General features: G+C 44.1%; 1 protein-coding gene across 1 annotated transcript in view; it reads right to left on the reverse strand.

The window, feature by feature from the left end:
* LOC138481482 (fibrous sheath-interacting protein 2-like) overlaps positions 1-15,491 on the reverse strand; it is a 798,294-nt gene that overhangs the window by 44,775 nt on the left and 738,028 nt on the right. The window contains exon 10 of the mRNA XM_069613651.1: positions 6,206-6,257. Within this exon, the coding sequence (XP_069469752.1) occupies positions 6,206-6,257 (52 nt within the window). The remainder of the gene's footprint in view (positions 1-6,205; positions 6,258-15,491) is intronic.

Genomic DNA, 15,491 nt, shown 5'->3' on the forward strand with positions numbered 1-15,491 from the left:
GGAGGAGCCCTCCCCTGACCCTCTGCTACAAGAGATGCATGACCTCTCGGACGGCTGGAGACCTGTCTCCAGGCTTTACAGCAGACTATGTGATAAAACCAACCCTAAATGCGAAGATCTGAGGACAAAATGGGAGGCGGACCTTGAGACCCCGATTTCAGATAAAGAATGGGAAAGAGCGCTGATATTTCCCAAAAAAGTATCCAGGAACACCAGGTTTGGCCAGATCCAATTGAACGTTCTTTACAGGACATACATGACCCCACATAGGGTTGCCTCCTTCAATAAGACATCCTCCCCTGCATGCCCCTGGTGCGGGAATGATAAAGCAGATGTGATTCACATGTTCTGGACCTGCACCAAGGCGATGGCACTGTGGTCCAAGGCCAAACAGACCTGCATGGACGCCGGAATGACAAGATACGAATGGACTCCTGGCGAGTGCCTCCTGGGGACCTACCCCAGACCTAGCAAATCCAAGCACGCTGTTAAATTAATGGACATCTCATGTATCCTGGCTAAAAGAACAATAGCGATGGCCTGGAAGACGCCGTCGGGCCCCAGGCAAGAGAGATGGCTCAAAGAACTCGAGAGATGGACAACAGCTGAAACCAGGGCCTGGCAGGAAGGAATCACGAACAGTGGCGAAACCGAAGGTGGCACTTTGGAATCATGGAAGGCCCTCCTCAGAGACATACGCTTCAGCGCTGACTACAAACCCCCCTGAAGTCCCACACCACTGCATTGACACTGCTCGGATGCCGGCATTGGTGGAACCACCCCTGTGTTTGACCCCTCTTGCTTCCTGAAACTTTGGGTCATTGCCCCTAACCCACCCGTCCACTGTAAGTTTGCTACAACACGAAGACTGTTGTTGATTTGTTTGTTCCCCCCCCCTTGTTTCCCCCTCACCGTCTCCTCCCCAGTTCAAACCAATGTTGATTTCTTGTTGTATTGCACGTTTTCTTTTTCTTTTTTCTATCAAAACCAATAAAATACGTTTTAAAAAAAATAAGGAGGCTTTGGATGCTGATATCACCATAGATGATATAACCGATGCCATCAAGTCTCTGGCCACTTGCAAGGCCCCGGGCAGTGATGGGCTACCTGCCGAATTTTACAAAACCTACGAGCCGGAATTGACTCCGCTGCTGCACGAGGTGTTCCTAGAAGCGTATGAGTCGGGTATCCTGCCTGGGAGCATGCGTGAGACTTTGGTGGTTCCGCTCCTCAAGCCAGGTAAACCTGCAGATGACTGTGACTCCTATCGCCCTCTTGCGATGCTCAATTATGATGTTAAAATTCTTACAACCATTCTGGCTAAGCGGCTGTCCAGGGTGATCGGAGGAGTGGTGCACCCCGACCAGAGCGGCTTTGTGCCGGGCCGCAACACCACTGCCAATCTTCGTAGGCTACAACATGTATTATCACATTCTACTCATGTAGGGGAATCTTATGCTTTGCTCTCTTTGGACGCCATCAAAGCGTTCGATTCTATTTTCTGGGAATGGCTAATTGCGGTGCTTCGGGAGTTTGGCTTTGGAGAACGATTCGTTAGATGGATCACAGTTCTCTACACTAAACCACGAGCACGAGTAAAATCTGGCCGGCTCATCTCCACGGCATGGGACATACAAAGGGGCACAAGGCAGGGCTGCCCGCTCTCCCCTATGCTATATATACTTGGGCTTGAACCCATCGCCATTTTTTTTAGGAAACAGTTCTTCGATGCTGGTATAAGGCTAGACGGGGTGGACCACATAATTTCCCTGTATGCAGATGATGTCCTCCTTTACGTGAGGGACCCGCAGTTGAATGTCCCAACCATGCTGGAGGTCCTCGGCAACTTTGCCAAGGTATCAGGCATACACTTCAGCAGACATAAGTCTTGTCTGTTTCCGTTGGGTGCCCTCCAAAACACACACGTCGATGACCTCCCCTTGCTGGGTATAAGTTGGCGCCCCATCACGTTCCGCTATCTGGGCATTAATATCTATCACACGCCCGAATTTATGCACGTCAATAACACGGCAGCGGCGCTGCCTCCCTTGCGCAAGTCGATTAGGTTTTGGGCTCGCCTCCCCCTATCCATGATGGGTAGGGCTTCCATCATCAAGATGATTGTTCTCCCCAGATTTCTTTATGGTTTCCAAAACATTTTTTATTATATTAGGACACCCTTCTTTCGCCTTTTGGGCAAGATACTTAAAGACTTCCTGTGGGGAATTAGTAGGCACAAATTTGCATTATCCACGCTGACCCTACCCTATGAGCAGGGAGGCATTCGGCTCCCTGATCTGGAACGATACTACCTGGCTGCCCAACTAAGCTTCGTGGCTAAATGGCTAGCCGATGATGACACCCCCGAAACAATGCTTTTACAACGCTCAATTGCTCCGATCCGGCTAAACGAACTCATCTGGGCCCCTCAATGTCTTGTGAATGGGATTCCATATTTAGCTACCCTGGGTCGTCGGATATGGCAAAGGGTTAAAATTCTTCTCCACTTGAAACATAGATATACTCCGGACACACCGCTCCTTGCCGACCTGTGTCAGAACTCTGTAGACCTTGCTTCCATTAGATACTGGGAAAGGCTGGGAGTGTACACTTGGGGGGATCTATATAACGTGGGCTCCTTCCGGGATTTCTCCTCCTTGCAGTCAGTCGATGGCGTACCGGCTGGCCAATTCCTTTGGTACTTAAAGATCCGTAAATTTGCTCGGACCAAATGGGACGCGTGGCCAGAAGAACCTGAAACTGACCCCTTCATAGCACTCCTATATAGCTTGGGAGATGGATGGAGGCCTGTGTCCCGTATATACAGCCACCTAATCGATAGGCCCAATCCCCGCAGTCGGGATCTCAAACTCAAATGGGAAGGAGACTTGGGACATGAATTGTCTGAAGCAGAATGGGGCAGAGCACTAGCGTTTCCCAACGCGGTATCTAGAAACTCTAGATTTAAATTGATTCAGCTTAATATGTTATATCGCTCGTACCTGACACCACTTAGAATAGCCAAAATATATGAGCTACCCCAACATAACTGCCCTTGGTGCGGCAGAGATGAAGCAAATCTCTTACACATGTTCTGGGGATGCGTCCAGGTCCGGCAACTCTGGGCAAGAGTGGAACTCCTCTGTAGCGAGGCAGGCATGACCAGATATGAGTGGACCCCAAAGGAGTGCCTTCTTGGAACGTATTCCAGACTGGCCAAGTTCAAACACTCAGTTAAGCTCATGGACCTAGTATGCATTCTGGTCAAAAGGACCATTGCTATGGCCTGGAAGCGACCTGGAGGCCCACGATACCAGGTATGGCGTAACGAACTGGAGCGCTGGATAGGGGCAGAAACCTCTGCTTGGGAGGATGGTGTCACCACATCCCCCAAAGACACGAGCTTGGCACTTTCTGCCTGGAAAACTCTCACCTGGGCCTTACTTAACCCCCCCAATGACGATAAACCCCCTTGAGTAACTTGCCCCTATTGATACATGCTATCTGACACGGAATATTTGTGCAGTCCCTAACCTGAACTTATTTGTTGCCTGATCTCCCCACGTTGCTTACGCCACTGACCACACGGAGACTTGTTAATGTTGTTAACGTTTTGTTGTTTCTGTTTAATTGTTAATTTCTATTTGGCCTATTTTGTTTAATCCTGACTTATACCAATGTGATCGCACAATGCTACGATGCAACTGTCTCTTATATAAATGCCAATAAAGAAATTTGAAAATAAATGAACAATGTTGGTGGACCTCATGGTAATATACTTCTGTATAGAATATACGTGTGACTATTTTTTGGTACTATTTTTTGGTACTGATATATATTTTTTGTAAAGATGTGCTTCACAGTGTCATATTTGATTCAATGATTTTTTCTTGCGACTTTATGCTATTTAATAACTTTGCATGGTGATCACTATGACAATGGTACGATAGTTACTGTCCCTGAAGAAGGACAATCCTGTCCAAAATGCATAGGCCTCAACTTTGATGCATCTGCAATTATTTGAAATTAACCATCAAACAACAATTGATGGATTAAATTAAGTCTTTACGATGAAAGTTAAATATTCGTACTGTGCTGTTTATTGAACACAACAATATAAAAATATTCCACATGAATGTGGTTTCTGGGAGTGCAGCCCACACCGCTGGTTTCATGGTTAAGGTCTCTTTCCTGTTAAAAGGTGATACTGCCATTTCTATCTATGTTGTTTGGTCAAAACACATCCAATGCTTTGTTTGAGCCATGTGTTGAAACCCTGCTTTTGGGACGAAATTCTTTAAATCACGGATCAGGTTGTAGTGGCTGATCTCCTTCCTCTTGGGCCGCCCCTTCCAGGTCCAACCTGGTCCGTTTCTCTCCGCCACCTCTCTCTCTCTACCTGTGGCGTTCCCCGGGGCTCTATTCTCTCACCCAGGTTTTTCAACCTCTATTTGGCCCCTTTTGCCCACCTGATCTCTACCTTTTCCTCTAACTTTCAGTGTTGTGCGGATGACACTCAGCTTGCCTTCAGGCTCCCCTTGGCCCCCTCTCTTCTCTCACTCTTTCCTGACTGTCTATCAGTGATTCAGGATTGGTGCACTTCCAACGATCTCTGCCTTAATGTCATTAAGACAGAGATCCTTCTCATTGGGACACCTGCCCCTGCTTTCCCTCTCTCACTCTGGCCATCCGTCTTAGGCCCTCTTCCTTCGCCTTTGAGCGAGGCAAGAAATCGTGGTGTCATCTTTGACTCCACTCTGTCTTTCTCTCCTCACATCTTGGATGCCGACAAGAAGTCCCACTACCAGCTGCACCTCCTCAAAGGGACTCTTCCCGTTCTCACTTTCTCCCAGAAGCTCAGTGTCTCCAGAGCTCTGGTTCTCCATAGGCTGGACTACCGCAACAGCCTCTTTTTCAATCTGCCTTCCTCTACACCCAACCCTCTGCAACTTATCCAGAAATCGATCCTCTAGCTCCCGGTGGCTGCACAAGGATCAAATTCAAGACCCTTTGCATTGTCCACAAGGCTTTCTGGGGCTGGGGCCCACACTACATCCAACACTCTCTCCCAAAATACCTTCCTTCTTGAGCCCTTCGCTCAGCTGCCCCTAACTCTCTAAGGGTTAGACACTTCTCCAGGCAGAGAGTGGGGGTAGATCTCTCTCTTCTGCAAGTGCCTCCCTCTGGAATGGCCTCCCTGCCCTGCTCAAGCTGGAGTCGGATCACCTGAAGTTCCGGAAGCAGCCCCCCTATTATAATACTTTGATGTGTTTGAATGCTTCAATGCCCTGGCAATAATCAAACATCAGCACTCTTCCGCGTACTTCCATTCACTCGTTAGCTAGAGGATGCATGTGTTTGTTTACCAATGTGCACCCATTGAATTCTAAAGACACACTGTTGTGTTATAACTTTCATAAGACTGGTGTGCCTTAGAAATTGAATTCTAAAGACATGCCAGTATTATGGGAGTTATAACACTGCTGTATTTCTTAGAATTCAATTTTAAAGACATCGCACACATGTCCTGTATAGCTGAACGCGAGTAGAAATTCAGCTGTACAGGGTGTTTGCTGTGTCTTTATATTGGAAAGTTTCTATAGAATTCAATTCTGAAGACATGGAAAAAAATGTCCTTTATAGCTGAATTTCTACTCACTATTAGTTATATAGACATATTTGCTGTCTCATTAGAATTGAACTCTAAAGAAACAAGAGGTGTTATAACTTTCATAAGACTGGGGTGTCTCTTTCACGCCAGTCCTATGAAAGTTATAACTCTGAGTTTCTTCGGACGGGACTCCTGTAGTCTTGGGGTGAAGTATTTCCCTTCATAGCCACGAGACCTGGGTTCTGAGTCTTGGCCATGCTACTGTTTACTTGTATTTGGCGCAGCAATTATGTTTTTTAAAATGAGTTAAACATATTCGTGTCATTAAAAATCTATAAAGACTTCTTTGATGACAAAACTGAGTTCAAAATCATAGCTTTTTCTGAAGACTTGCCTTTGAGCAGTTCACATTTGTTATATTCCTTAAAACTACTAACATAACCTTCAGGGTTGATTTATTGGTATGGAATAGAACGGCGTGTGCAGGAAGAGTTGGTGGGGGGGGGCTATTTAGTAAAACGAGTAAAATGTTATTTTTAACATGGAGTTTTTTATCCAAAGATAAAATTGTACGTTTACAAGATTGAGTCATACCTGGTGGCAAATGTAGTATGTCGTTGAGGAGTTGTTCACTGTCTTTGTTGGGCTGCAAACACAAAAGAAAATAATACAGAGTTACGTATTACCTAGAGACACTGGTCAATAAAACATGGAGAAGCAACTGCAGGAAAATGGAATTACAACATAATTTAAAGTTTTACTTGGATGTTACAGCTCTCATCAAGTTTCGGGATTCAGGACAAGTCACTAGCCATAGTCACTTCTACATACGCTTTCTGGGAATCTACTACCGTCCACAGAAAATACCTTAATCTTAGCTGCTTTTGTGGTTTTGCTACTCCTGGTGACATTGCAGGCACTCTCAGCACTCTGCTGAGATTTATTGAAGAATAATTGCATGGATGCGAGAACTATCTTGTTATGGTACTGACACTAACATAGATGCAGACCTCGCGGTGGAGCATGCACCTTCCCACTGCACCACATCATATAGCACCTTGATTAAGGTGACAAAGAGAAACCAGACACAATCTGAGAAATTGCAGTTTCAAACTGCGCGTGTGTGATATATGCACTTGGGTGAAATGGCATTGCATGCAATAATCCAATCAATGTGGAATAGGGAAACATTTTCATGCAAAGCCGATTTGCCCACACATTTTTCAATTCCATGTTTATCGAAAAGTGCCGGTTATTTTGAAGTCACTGTCGACAGTATTTTATTTAGGGCATTAGTCCATAAATTCTGTCAACGGTATGTCATTTTCAGAGGCTCTTGCCACAATGTCATAAGCTGTGAATATGTGTGGCTTTCCAGATGGCTTACTGGACCCATTATTTCACTGATTGAGGTCCCCTGACTTAGCTTAAATTGTTAAAAATAAAAAAAACTTTACATCTAATTGCCATAATAATCCAAGCAACACTTCTGCTCTGACTCCCCCTCTTGCATGCACTCACATTCCTCCTTTGCACACTTTTTTTGTAGGGGGCACTGCAATAGCACTTTGACGAGACTCAAAAATAGAAATAGAAGTCTAGTCTTGTTAATAAGGATTCTGGAAAGCCTGTGGTCAAAGGCATTTCTCTCCAGGAATGTTGAAAACAGAAAGCACTTCAAAATGTTTCTTTCTGTATTGTTACTTTTGCTCATTCACAAGAAAAACTACGTTCAATATTTACTACCCCAGTTTAAACAAAACGTGACATGATCAATCTGGTGAAATCATAGGCAGTATCATAATAGTCCCTTCCATGTTTATTCACACTTTCCATGAATTCACCCCTTAAATTCCCACAGTCAGAATAGGCTTTGTGTTAACAATCCGTTCGCTATTTTGTATTCGTGTTTTTTCCTCACAAGTAGTTTTGACATAACCTTCTAGTATAATGCTTAGCATAATTGCCATTTATTTCATTTAATTTATATGTACTCACCATCCATCATGTTCCTCCAATTATAATGATAATCTAATTATAAATCACTTTCTGTACAGGGACGATGGCTACCTTGCACGAATTTGCCTTTGGAATGTCTAAGGGTTGAACCAACTCATAAGGAAAAAGAAAAGAACAGCTATCCAAAACACCTCAAGGCAAGGACAGTGTATCTGCAAGAAACACCACTTTGGAGAGGGGCGTAGTCAGCTAGGCACCATGGAGGTGTTACTATGCAGAGCTCTTGGCTCCTGCTCTGGGAACAGCTTCTTTATGGCTCACATTGCACTCGAGTGAGGTTGTGGCAGTGGCGTGATTAAGAAGCCCCACCTGGCACCATCTCTAATGTTTCTAATAGCTGTTCATCGGAGAGAATAGAGGATATTGGGGTGCCTTGCGTAGACTGGAATCTGAAGGGAAGAAGGAGGCAGCACCCAGTCATTCAGTAGGAGGGCTGTGTGTTCGAGTAGGACTCCATGCTCCGCACCTGGTTGCTTGAACTCCTTGTGTGATCCGAGGGGTGGCTTTTCCTCTCTCTCCTGACCCCCTTTGAAGTCCTGCTGCAGCCCACACTTCCATATCATTCCACGGAGACAAGATGGTGATGAGATCTGGAGCCTAGAGAAAACCGACCTACAAGTGAGAGCAGGTGTCTGAACAGTGGTCAGAACAGTGTTTTCCCACCTTGTGGTTCCACTTTGCATGCAAATGCCTCCCCCACCTGCACAAATCATGGCCATACTAAAGCTTGAATATTAATCCCAGTGCTCATCAGGGAACATTGTGTACTGCAGGAGAGGGTGGTTCCAGTTAGTAGCACCGGTGATGAATCTGGCGATGTCCTTACTTCTTTCCCTGAGGAGACCTTCCCCTTTATTGCCAGGAGACGGCAGCCGCTACCCGATCTTGACCCTGGGAGTGGCTATATGAAGCAGGTCCATCTGGGGGATGTACACCTCAGACAGAGACTGGGGCATTGTTGGAGGAAACCTCATACCCCATTTTCCTTTCAGGGATGTTCCCTCTGTCCCCTGTGCATTGATGGCATGAAGTCACACTCCTCCCCTACCTCTTCCTAGATCTACTTTTGTTATTGCCCAAACTCCTATGAGGGATACTATATGCACAACTGGGACGAAGAAGAAGCAGGGAGAAGTGAGGATCACTTCCAGCGAAGTTCAGTATCCACTTCCTCAAAGCCATTTAGGAAATGGTTCCATGACCACTGACACGAGAAAGAATCACAGAGTAAGGAAGATTAAGAGATCCAGAGACCAACCTAGCAGTCTAGTTGTTGGAAGTCGAATAATCACACCAGGAAGTTTAAATACGGCCCGGTTGCACCTGACAGTGAGAAGGAGAAGGAGAGTTGCAAATGCTGAACCGCAAAAGCACGCTGGAGGAAACCGGTAAGCACGGGGAGAATAAGAGGTTTACCGGGTTGCCAACACATGTGTACCACTCCATAGGAATAACACAAAATGGAGGGAACAGAAGATAAGGGAGGTCAGAAGTTACCAGTGAACCTAGAGGGCACAAGTGGGTTATCAGATGGCCTAATAAAGTTAATCGCTTCATGAAAACACGAGTGGCCAAAAGCAAAACCGCTAAAGGAATAAAATGATTTGCAAAACAAGTCATGAGTGGAACCCCAGCCTTAAAGAGAAAGAAATATGCGTGATACAGTCCTTGCAAGAAAGTATAGCAGGTGAAGTTAAGTATTTGTGTGAAAAAGTCCTGGCAGGAAAGTGTGCCAGGTGAATCTAAGTATTTGTGTAACAAAGTCCTGGTGGGAAGGCTCACCAGGTAAAGGTAAAATTAAGTGTTTGTGTAACAAGTACTGGCAGGAGAGAATGTCATGTGACCATCAATAGAGATACATTATAAAGAACCTCAAGGAAGGCCATGTCCTTGGGATTATGAACTTGTCAAGCGCCTTACTTTGTGCCGCCTGTTGCCCCGGGTTAGATTGCACGGCAGACATTATTGGTGCCACAACGTTTCTTCTGCACGGACTTCAGTGGTATAGTTGTTTTCTCATAGCATTCAGGGAGGCTTATATGCCACACCCTCCCTGCGCGCTACACGTTGCAACCGCTTCAGTTCCGGGTCTCTGCCCTCTCCTCTAGCATCTTTTTGGTTTGATGTGCTAGTTTTCTCACTTTCTACCCACACGGGGTATTCTTTCTCTGCTCATTCACTCTGCTTTTTTTCTCCCACTGCTTCAGCTTCCGCCGCCCCTGCGGCACCTTTTTGCTCCCGCGTTCATCCTGTTCCGCGGTCGCTCTCTCTCTCGCTCCCCGTTATCTCTATCTTTACTTACCTGGTTACTTACATGTACTCTTGCATGGATTTCTGCTCTCTCACTGTCAGTGCTGTGTGTAGGCATCGTTCTGTCTTCAGTGTTGTCAAGAGGTCTTGCTTCTCTCCGCTCCTGATTGTATTCGAGTCTGCGGAGCCCATCTTCCATGTCCTGCTGGTGCTTGGGTCTTCTCAGCTCCAAAATCTATCCTGGTTATTTTTGTGCCAAATGGCTTTTTCTCCATTAGTCCCTTTCCCGGGAAGGGGCCACTGGTGACGTTGTCTTACAACTTACCATTGTGGCTTTCACTCCGGGAGCGTGACACTGTCTGCAAAAAAAAAGAAGGAAAGAAAGAAGACGAAGAACTATCTCTCCAGGAGACCGTATGTAGAGGCTACATCCGATTCTTGGTTGTCAGGTGAGGAGGAGGCTGAGGAGGGGAAGTCAGGATCTTGGAAATTACCGGCCCGGGGTGTCTGACAGAACTACAAAGAATCTCAAGCAGGGTAACTGTTGTGAAAAGATAGAAAGGAAAATAAGTCCTTAGGAACAGACATACCCTCAGGATTTGCAACGTGTTAGGAAGTAAAGAGAAAGCCTGGTGAAGGGAACTGTTCCCAAAGAAAAGCAAAGATATCATGGGGGGATATAAATCCTCTTGGAACCAGGTTATTCTTTTTGAACTTGTGAATTGGAACAAAGAATCTGTGGAAGGAAGTTAATTTCTGGAACTATGAACATTGTTCTTCGGAACCCTGTTCATTGGAATTTAATTTTTGAAAAGTAAGAGACAATATCCTTTACACCAATAGAGTTTATTTACAAGGTGAGGGCCAGAATAGGATTATGGACACATGATATACTTTTTGTTGGACATCTTGACGCCGGACAGACCCATTAGTTTTGGGTGAGGTAGGGAAATTCCTCATAAATTAGGGATAGTGAGGTATTTTCCAAACCCCATTTATTTGTTGTAGCAACAAACATGATTCCTCTGTGTCCACATCTCATTCCTGGATCCTCATACACCCCATTGGATTGTTCTGGTGAACTCAAAGCTCTGGTATGATTATATGGTGAACTGCATCTTCCACATTTGAGATTCCTCATGCCCCTAAGATAAAAGTGGGGCACGCTGGATACATCTGAATAGGTAGCGGTGCACACTATCCACAACAAAAAGGCAGCCGCCCCATCAATGTATTTCCTTTCTGGACACAATAACTGCTAAAAATAATTTGAAGGGGAAGTTTACAGGAGCCCCTTTGCCACCTGTTGTTCTCTGCAACTGTTTTGTAGGCTGACTTCCAGCAGAATGTATCACAGAGGGACAGGATGTTGATAGCCCCTACAATAACAACCAATCCTTATTTATCTTTCTGTATTTTCCGAGCATTTCCAGTCTTGAGCCAGTGGATTCCGCAAGTTAGTGGTGCTAGTCTGAGCTGCATATGAAAAAGTATGATTAACTGCAGGATTAAAAACAAATCATGTCCTCCCTAAACAAATAATACTATTCTTCTGTATAAAATGTCAAGCCCAATGCTGTTATAAAGTGATCCGCTGCTCTTCACCTATGGTTACGCGACCCCCCAGCTCATAAACTACTGAAAACACGCATCTTTAAGTAAAAGCAAGAATTGAATCCCGTCCTGCTCTCTTTTTTATTCTTTTAATGTCCTGTGTTTTGTGTTCTGCATCTGTTTTTCTGTGTCCATGTATCTGCACCCCGAAGCTTGCGAGCTACCGACACAATATAAATGAACAAATACATTAAATAAAATGGTTGCGCTGTAAACAGTAACATTTGATAAACATAGGTAAGGGGTAGCAGAAGTGGGCAGAACTGATATCAAACCTGAACCTTAAGCTAATATCCTTAGGACATACCTAAAATACTTTTGCCAGTTGCCTTCCTACCTTTGTCACTAAGGAATGGGGAATACTTTGGGGCATCTATCACGGCGGTTTCTATCCCTCGATCATCTAAAGGGTGGTGCAGATTCAATTCAATATGCCTTCCATCCACTATCCTATAGTGTGCTTCCCAGGGATCAAAGAGAAGACCACACATATAGCATTACCTTTATTCGATCCAGCTTATACTATGCAATCCATGGGACTTTGAATCAAGCTCTATCTTTTTGCAGAGCAAGTTCCAACCAGTGAAATGGGATCACATGTAAAGATCCATTATGATTGTGGGTGTTCTGATGGGGCCTTTCAAAGCCAAATAATCAAAGTCAACCTCCTCCAAGGACCTCCACCTTTCTGCTAAAGAAAGAGAAAAGGATAAGTAGATCCCTTTGCAAACAACTTAGAATTCTGCAACTGTTGATTAGCATTCTATAGAAGAAGAAAATGCTCCAGCAACCAAAGGTGACCTCTGGAAAATGCTAAAATAAGTGAAATAAGAAAGCTTCCAAAGGAAAAGCAAACTGAACAGTAACATGTCCTTGAACAAAAGTGTTGTCTAGATCAAGAAAAGGATTAAAGAGGCTGAAACAACGATGTGTGAAGAATCCTATGAGCAAGAGGAATTAGAAGAAAGGGTGATGGGCACAGAACCCAACAAAAAGACTTGGGAGGTAGCACCAGGATTTAGAAAAATCAGTCGAATTGACATTAGAATTTGAAGGCTCCCTCAGGAAGTTTCGGATTTGGAACTTCCCTTACACCTGCCAGCGCTGCTCAGAGAAATCCTGGAAAAGGATAAGCCTGCCAATGTCAAATTGGACAGCTCTCCTAGGGTGTTTTCCACTTTTCAGAAAGAGGGCTTCACACTGAATCTACTTATTAGGATTCACTTCTTCCATGTTACAGAAGTCATCACAACCAGGTTCTATAATTAACTTAGATCTCCTTCAAGGGCAATAACAGTTGCTTGTTTTTTGGCCTGGCACCTTCAGATTAGAAGCAGCATGCAGCAGATTACATCATGTTTACTAAAGAAGAACATTACATAGGGTGGGGATTCCCACTGGCACTTGCTATCCCTTCTCAAGGGGAAGACTTTTTAGGTGTTATCAAAAGAAGAATCTTTAAAAATTCTAGATCATTGTGCTCTAGATTCACTTAATGCTTCCATAATGGTAGAAGAGGTTGGGTTGGTGATAACAGCTCTTATGAGGGTAAAGACCAGTGGTCTGGATGTCATTCTGATAGAGGTCTATCAATGATTTTAAAAGATGACCCCTAAATTGACCCACGTATTGCAGAACACCTTTGAAAAGGAAAATAACCTCCCTCCTTAACAGAAGCTACCATAGCTTGATTCTCGATGACTTTCGATCTATCAATGTTTAATAAGACTTAATTAACTATTTCATTTATTAAAGCCAATGTTAAGATCTTGGCAAAATGCTTGGCCAAGAGATTGGCTCAGGTTTTCCCTAATCCTATTGGTTCTGGTCAAAGTGGGCTGGTGGATCTGTTTCAATCTTTGATTAGGATGCTATACAAGGCCCCCACAGCTGCAGTGTAAACTAATAGCAGTGTTTATCTAGGCTTGTGTCCCTACTCTGGGCCTATTCAGGGATGACCTCTCTCTCCACTTCTATATTCCCTGGTAATCAAGCCTCTGGCTGTAATGGTCTACTAAACTATTAAAAAGGTATTTTAGTGGGTGTAAGGGAACACACAATCATACTTTCAGCATTCAATATGTGTCTTTACAAAACTACAACAACTAATCCCAATCCTACTAGACATCTTTAATTTGTATGGCATTGTAGCGGGATATAAGATACATTTCTAAAAGTCAGATATTGTGATGCTAGGGAAGAACATGATGTTACACAATTAGAGGAATGCTTCCTGTTCCAGAACTAGAAAACAAAATATCTTGGTTTTGGATATCTAAAGTATTGTCGTACTGCTTTACTCTTAACTTTGTGCCTCTGATTGACAGAATGAAATGAGACTTGGGAAGGTGGGTTATTCTCCCCTTCTCTTTAACTGACAAAATCTATACAATCAAAAATAATGCTATGCCTAAATTATGATATCTACCCCAAATGCTCCTGATTCCCATTACCATTTTTAAACTGGGAATTCTGGTTCCATTAGGCTCATTTGGAGTGGTAAACATCCCAGGCATTTCCTATGCATACAGAGCACAGATTAGTTAGCTTGTTGAGGCGTTATGGTGGGGCTCTGTAAGAAGTGAGATCCATCAGTCCTGTCCTGCGAATTGACAACCTGGGAATCAACATATTTTTACTAATCCATCAGCTATGACTATTAAGGAGGCAAACTGTATACTGTTACAGGAGACTTGGTTGACTAGTGCCCAAGTGTTAGATGGCTACCAAGTTTTCACTCAAATGGCAAAGACCAGTAAGGGCGGGAGAGCCTCGGGAGCACTATTAATTGTTGTGGCCTCAGCCCTGGTTATGACTGCGGTTCCTATCTCTGATCTGGGCATTGCTCTCTGATCTGCAGATAGAGCAATGAACCTATGACTAGTCAAAATTTATTTGGGAATCGCTGAGCTCATTCATTTTGTGAAGCGTGTATGTGACAGTATTAAAGAGTGGACTGCTAGATTCCCTTGTGGAAGAGTCATTGTTGCGGGAGACCTTAATGTCAACTGCCTCTTTGAAGATGTGGATGGGAATATGTTCGAGCAGTCTTAGAAGCTTGTGCCTTGCTCTGGGGGCTCTTGTGCTGCAGCTCCTGATATGTAAGACATCAAGCCAGTCGAATGAGACTGAAATGCATACATGGTACAGAGGTAGCAATTCTTCCTTATTGGATTATATTTTCGCAGATGAGTATATGATGAATAGTTGTACCACTTTTTCAATACTGAAGAAGGATTACAGTGATCATGCCATTCTTGGGGGGAATTTGCCATTGTGTTGATTACGAGAGAGCATACCAAATTGATGCATCTGGCCCTTACTTACCCAGGTAATTCTATCTGATGGTCGGACCCAAACATTGAGATTTTAAATTGAAAATTCCATTCAATTATGAGCTCCACTACACTGGAGTGGAAGATGCAGAATTTCAATGTGAACGATTGTCAGACCTATATCTTAGATCTGGTAATGAGTGTACAAGCTGATCCTGACTTTAAGTCTGCTAGAGCATTTAGATCACTGCATTGCTACAATGATGACCTGGCTGCAGCCAAATCTACCATGAGGAGGGAGTTTAGGACACATAGGTGGGCCTACAATGATGCAGTGGCAATATCTTGTCTAGCTAAGAGAATCAAGCAGAAATACAAGAACTACAGTAAAATTGATTAGGGAACTGTTACTACAATGTGATGCAGAGAACATGCTTGGGCTGCTGATACATTCCCGTGTGGGTGCATTCCGATCATTAATTAATGGCCAGAATCCACATTTTGCTATTTCTCAATTAAATTCTGTATCTGAATCTGAATGGATTAGTTTTTTTGAACTTTCGTTTGGATCACCCACCCAAAATATTGATGACATGCTAGAGCCCAGCCTGCCCACTTTCGATCTCACTTGGGAGCCGGCACTTGACATTGAAATTATACCTCTTCTTCTAAAGAAATGTAAACAATCTCAGGCTCTGTGCCCAAATGGCTTTTCTAGCAAT

The sequence above is a fragment of the Ambystoma mexicanum genome, chromosome 5p, assembly GCF_040938575.1.
Source record: "Ambystoma mexicanum isolate Mex_15411 chromosome 5p, UKY_AmexF1_1, whole genome shotgun sequence".
NCBI lineage: Eukaryota > Metazoa > Chordata > Amphibia > Caudata > Ambystomatidae > Ambystoma > Ambystoma mexicanum.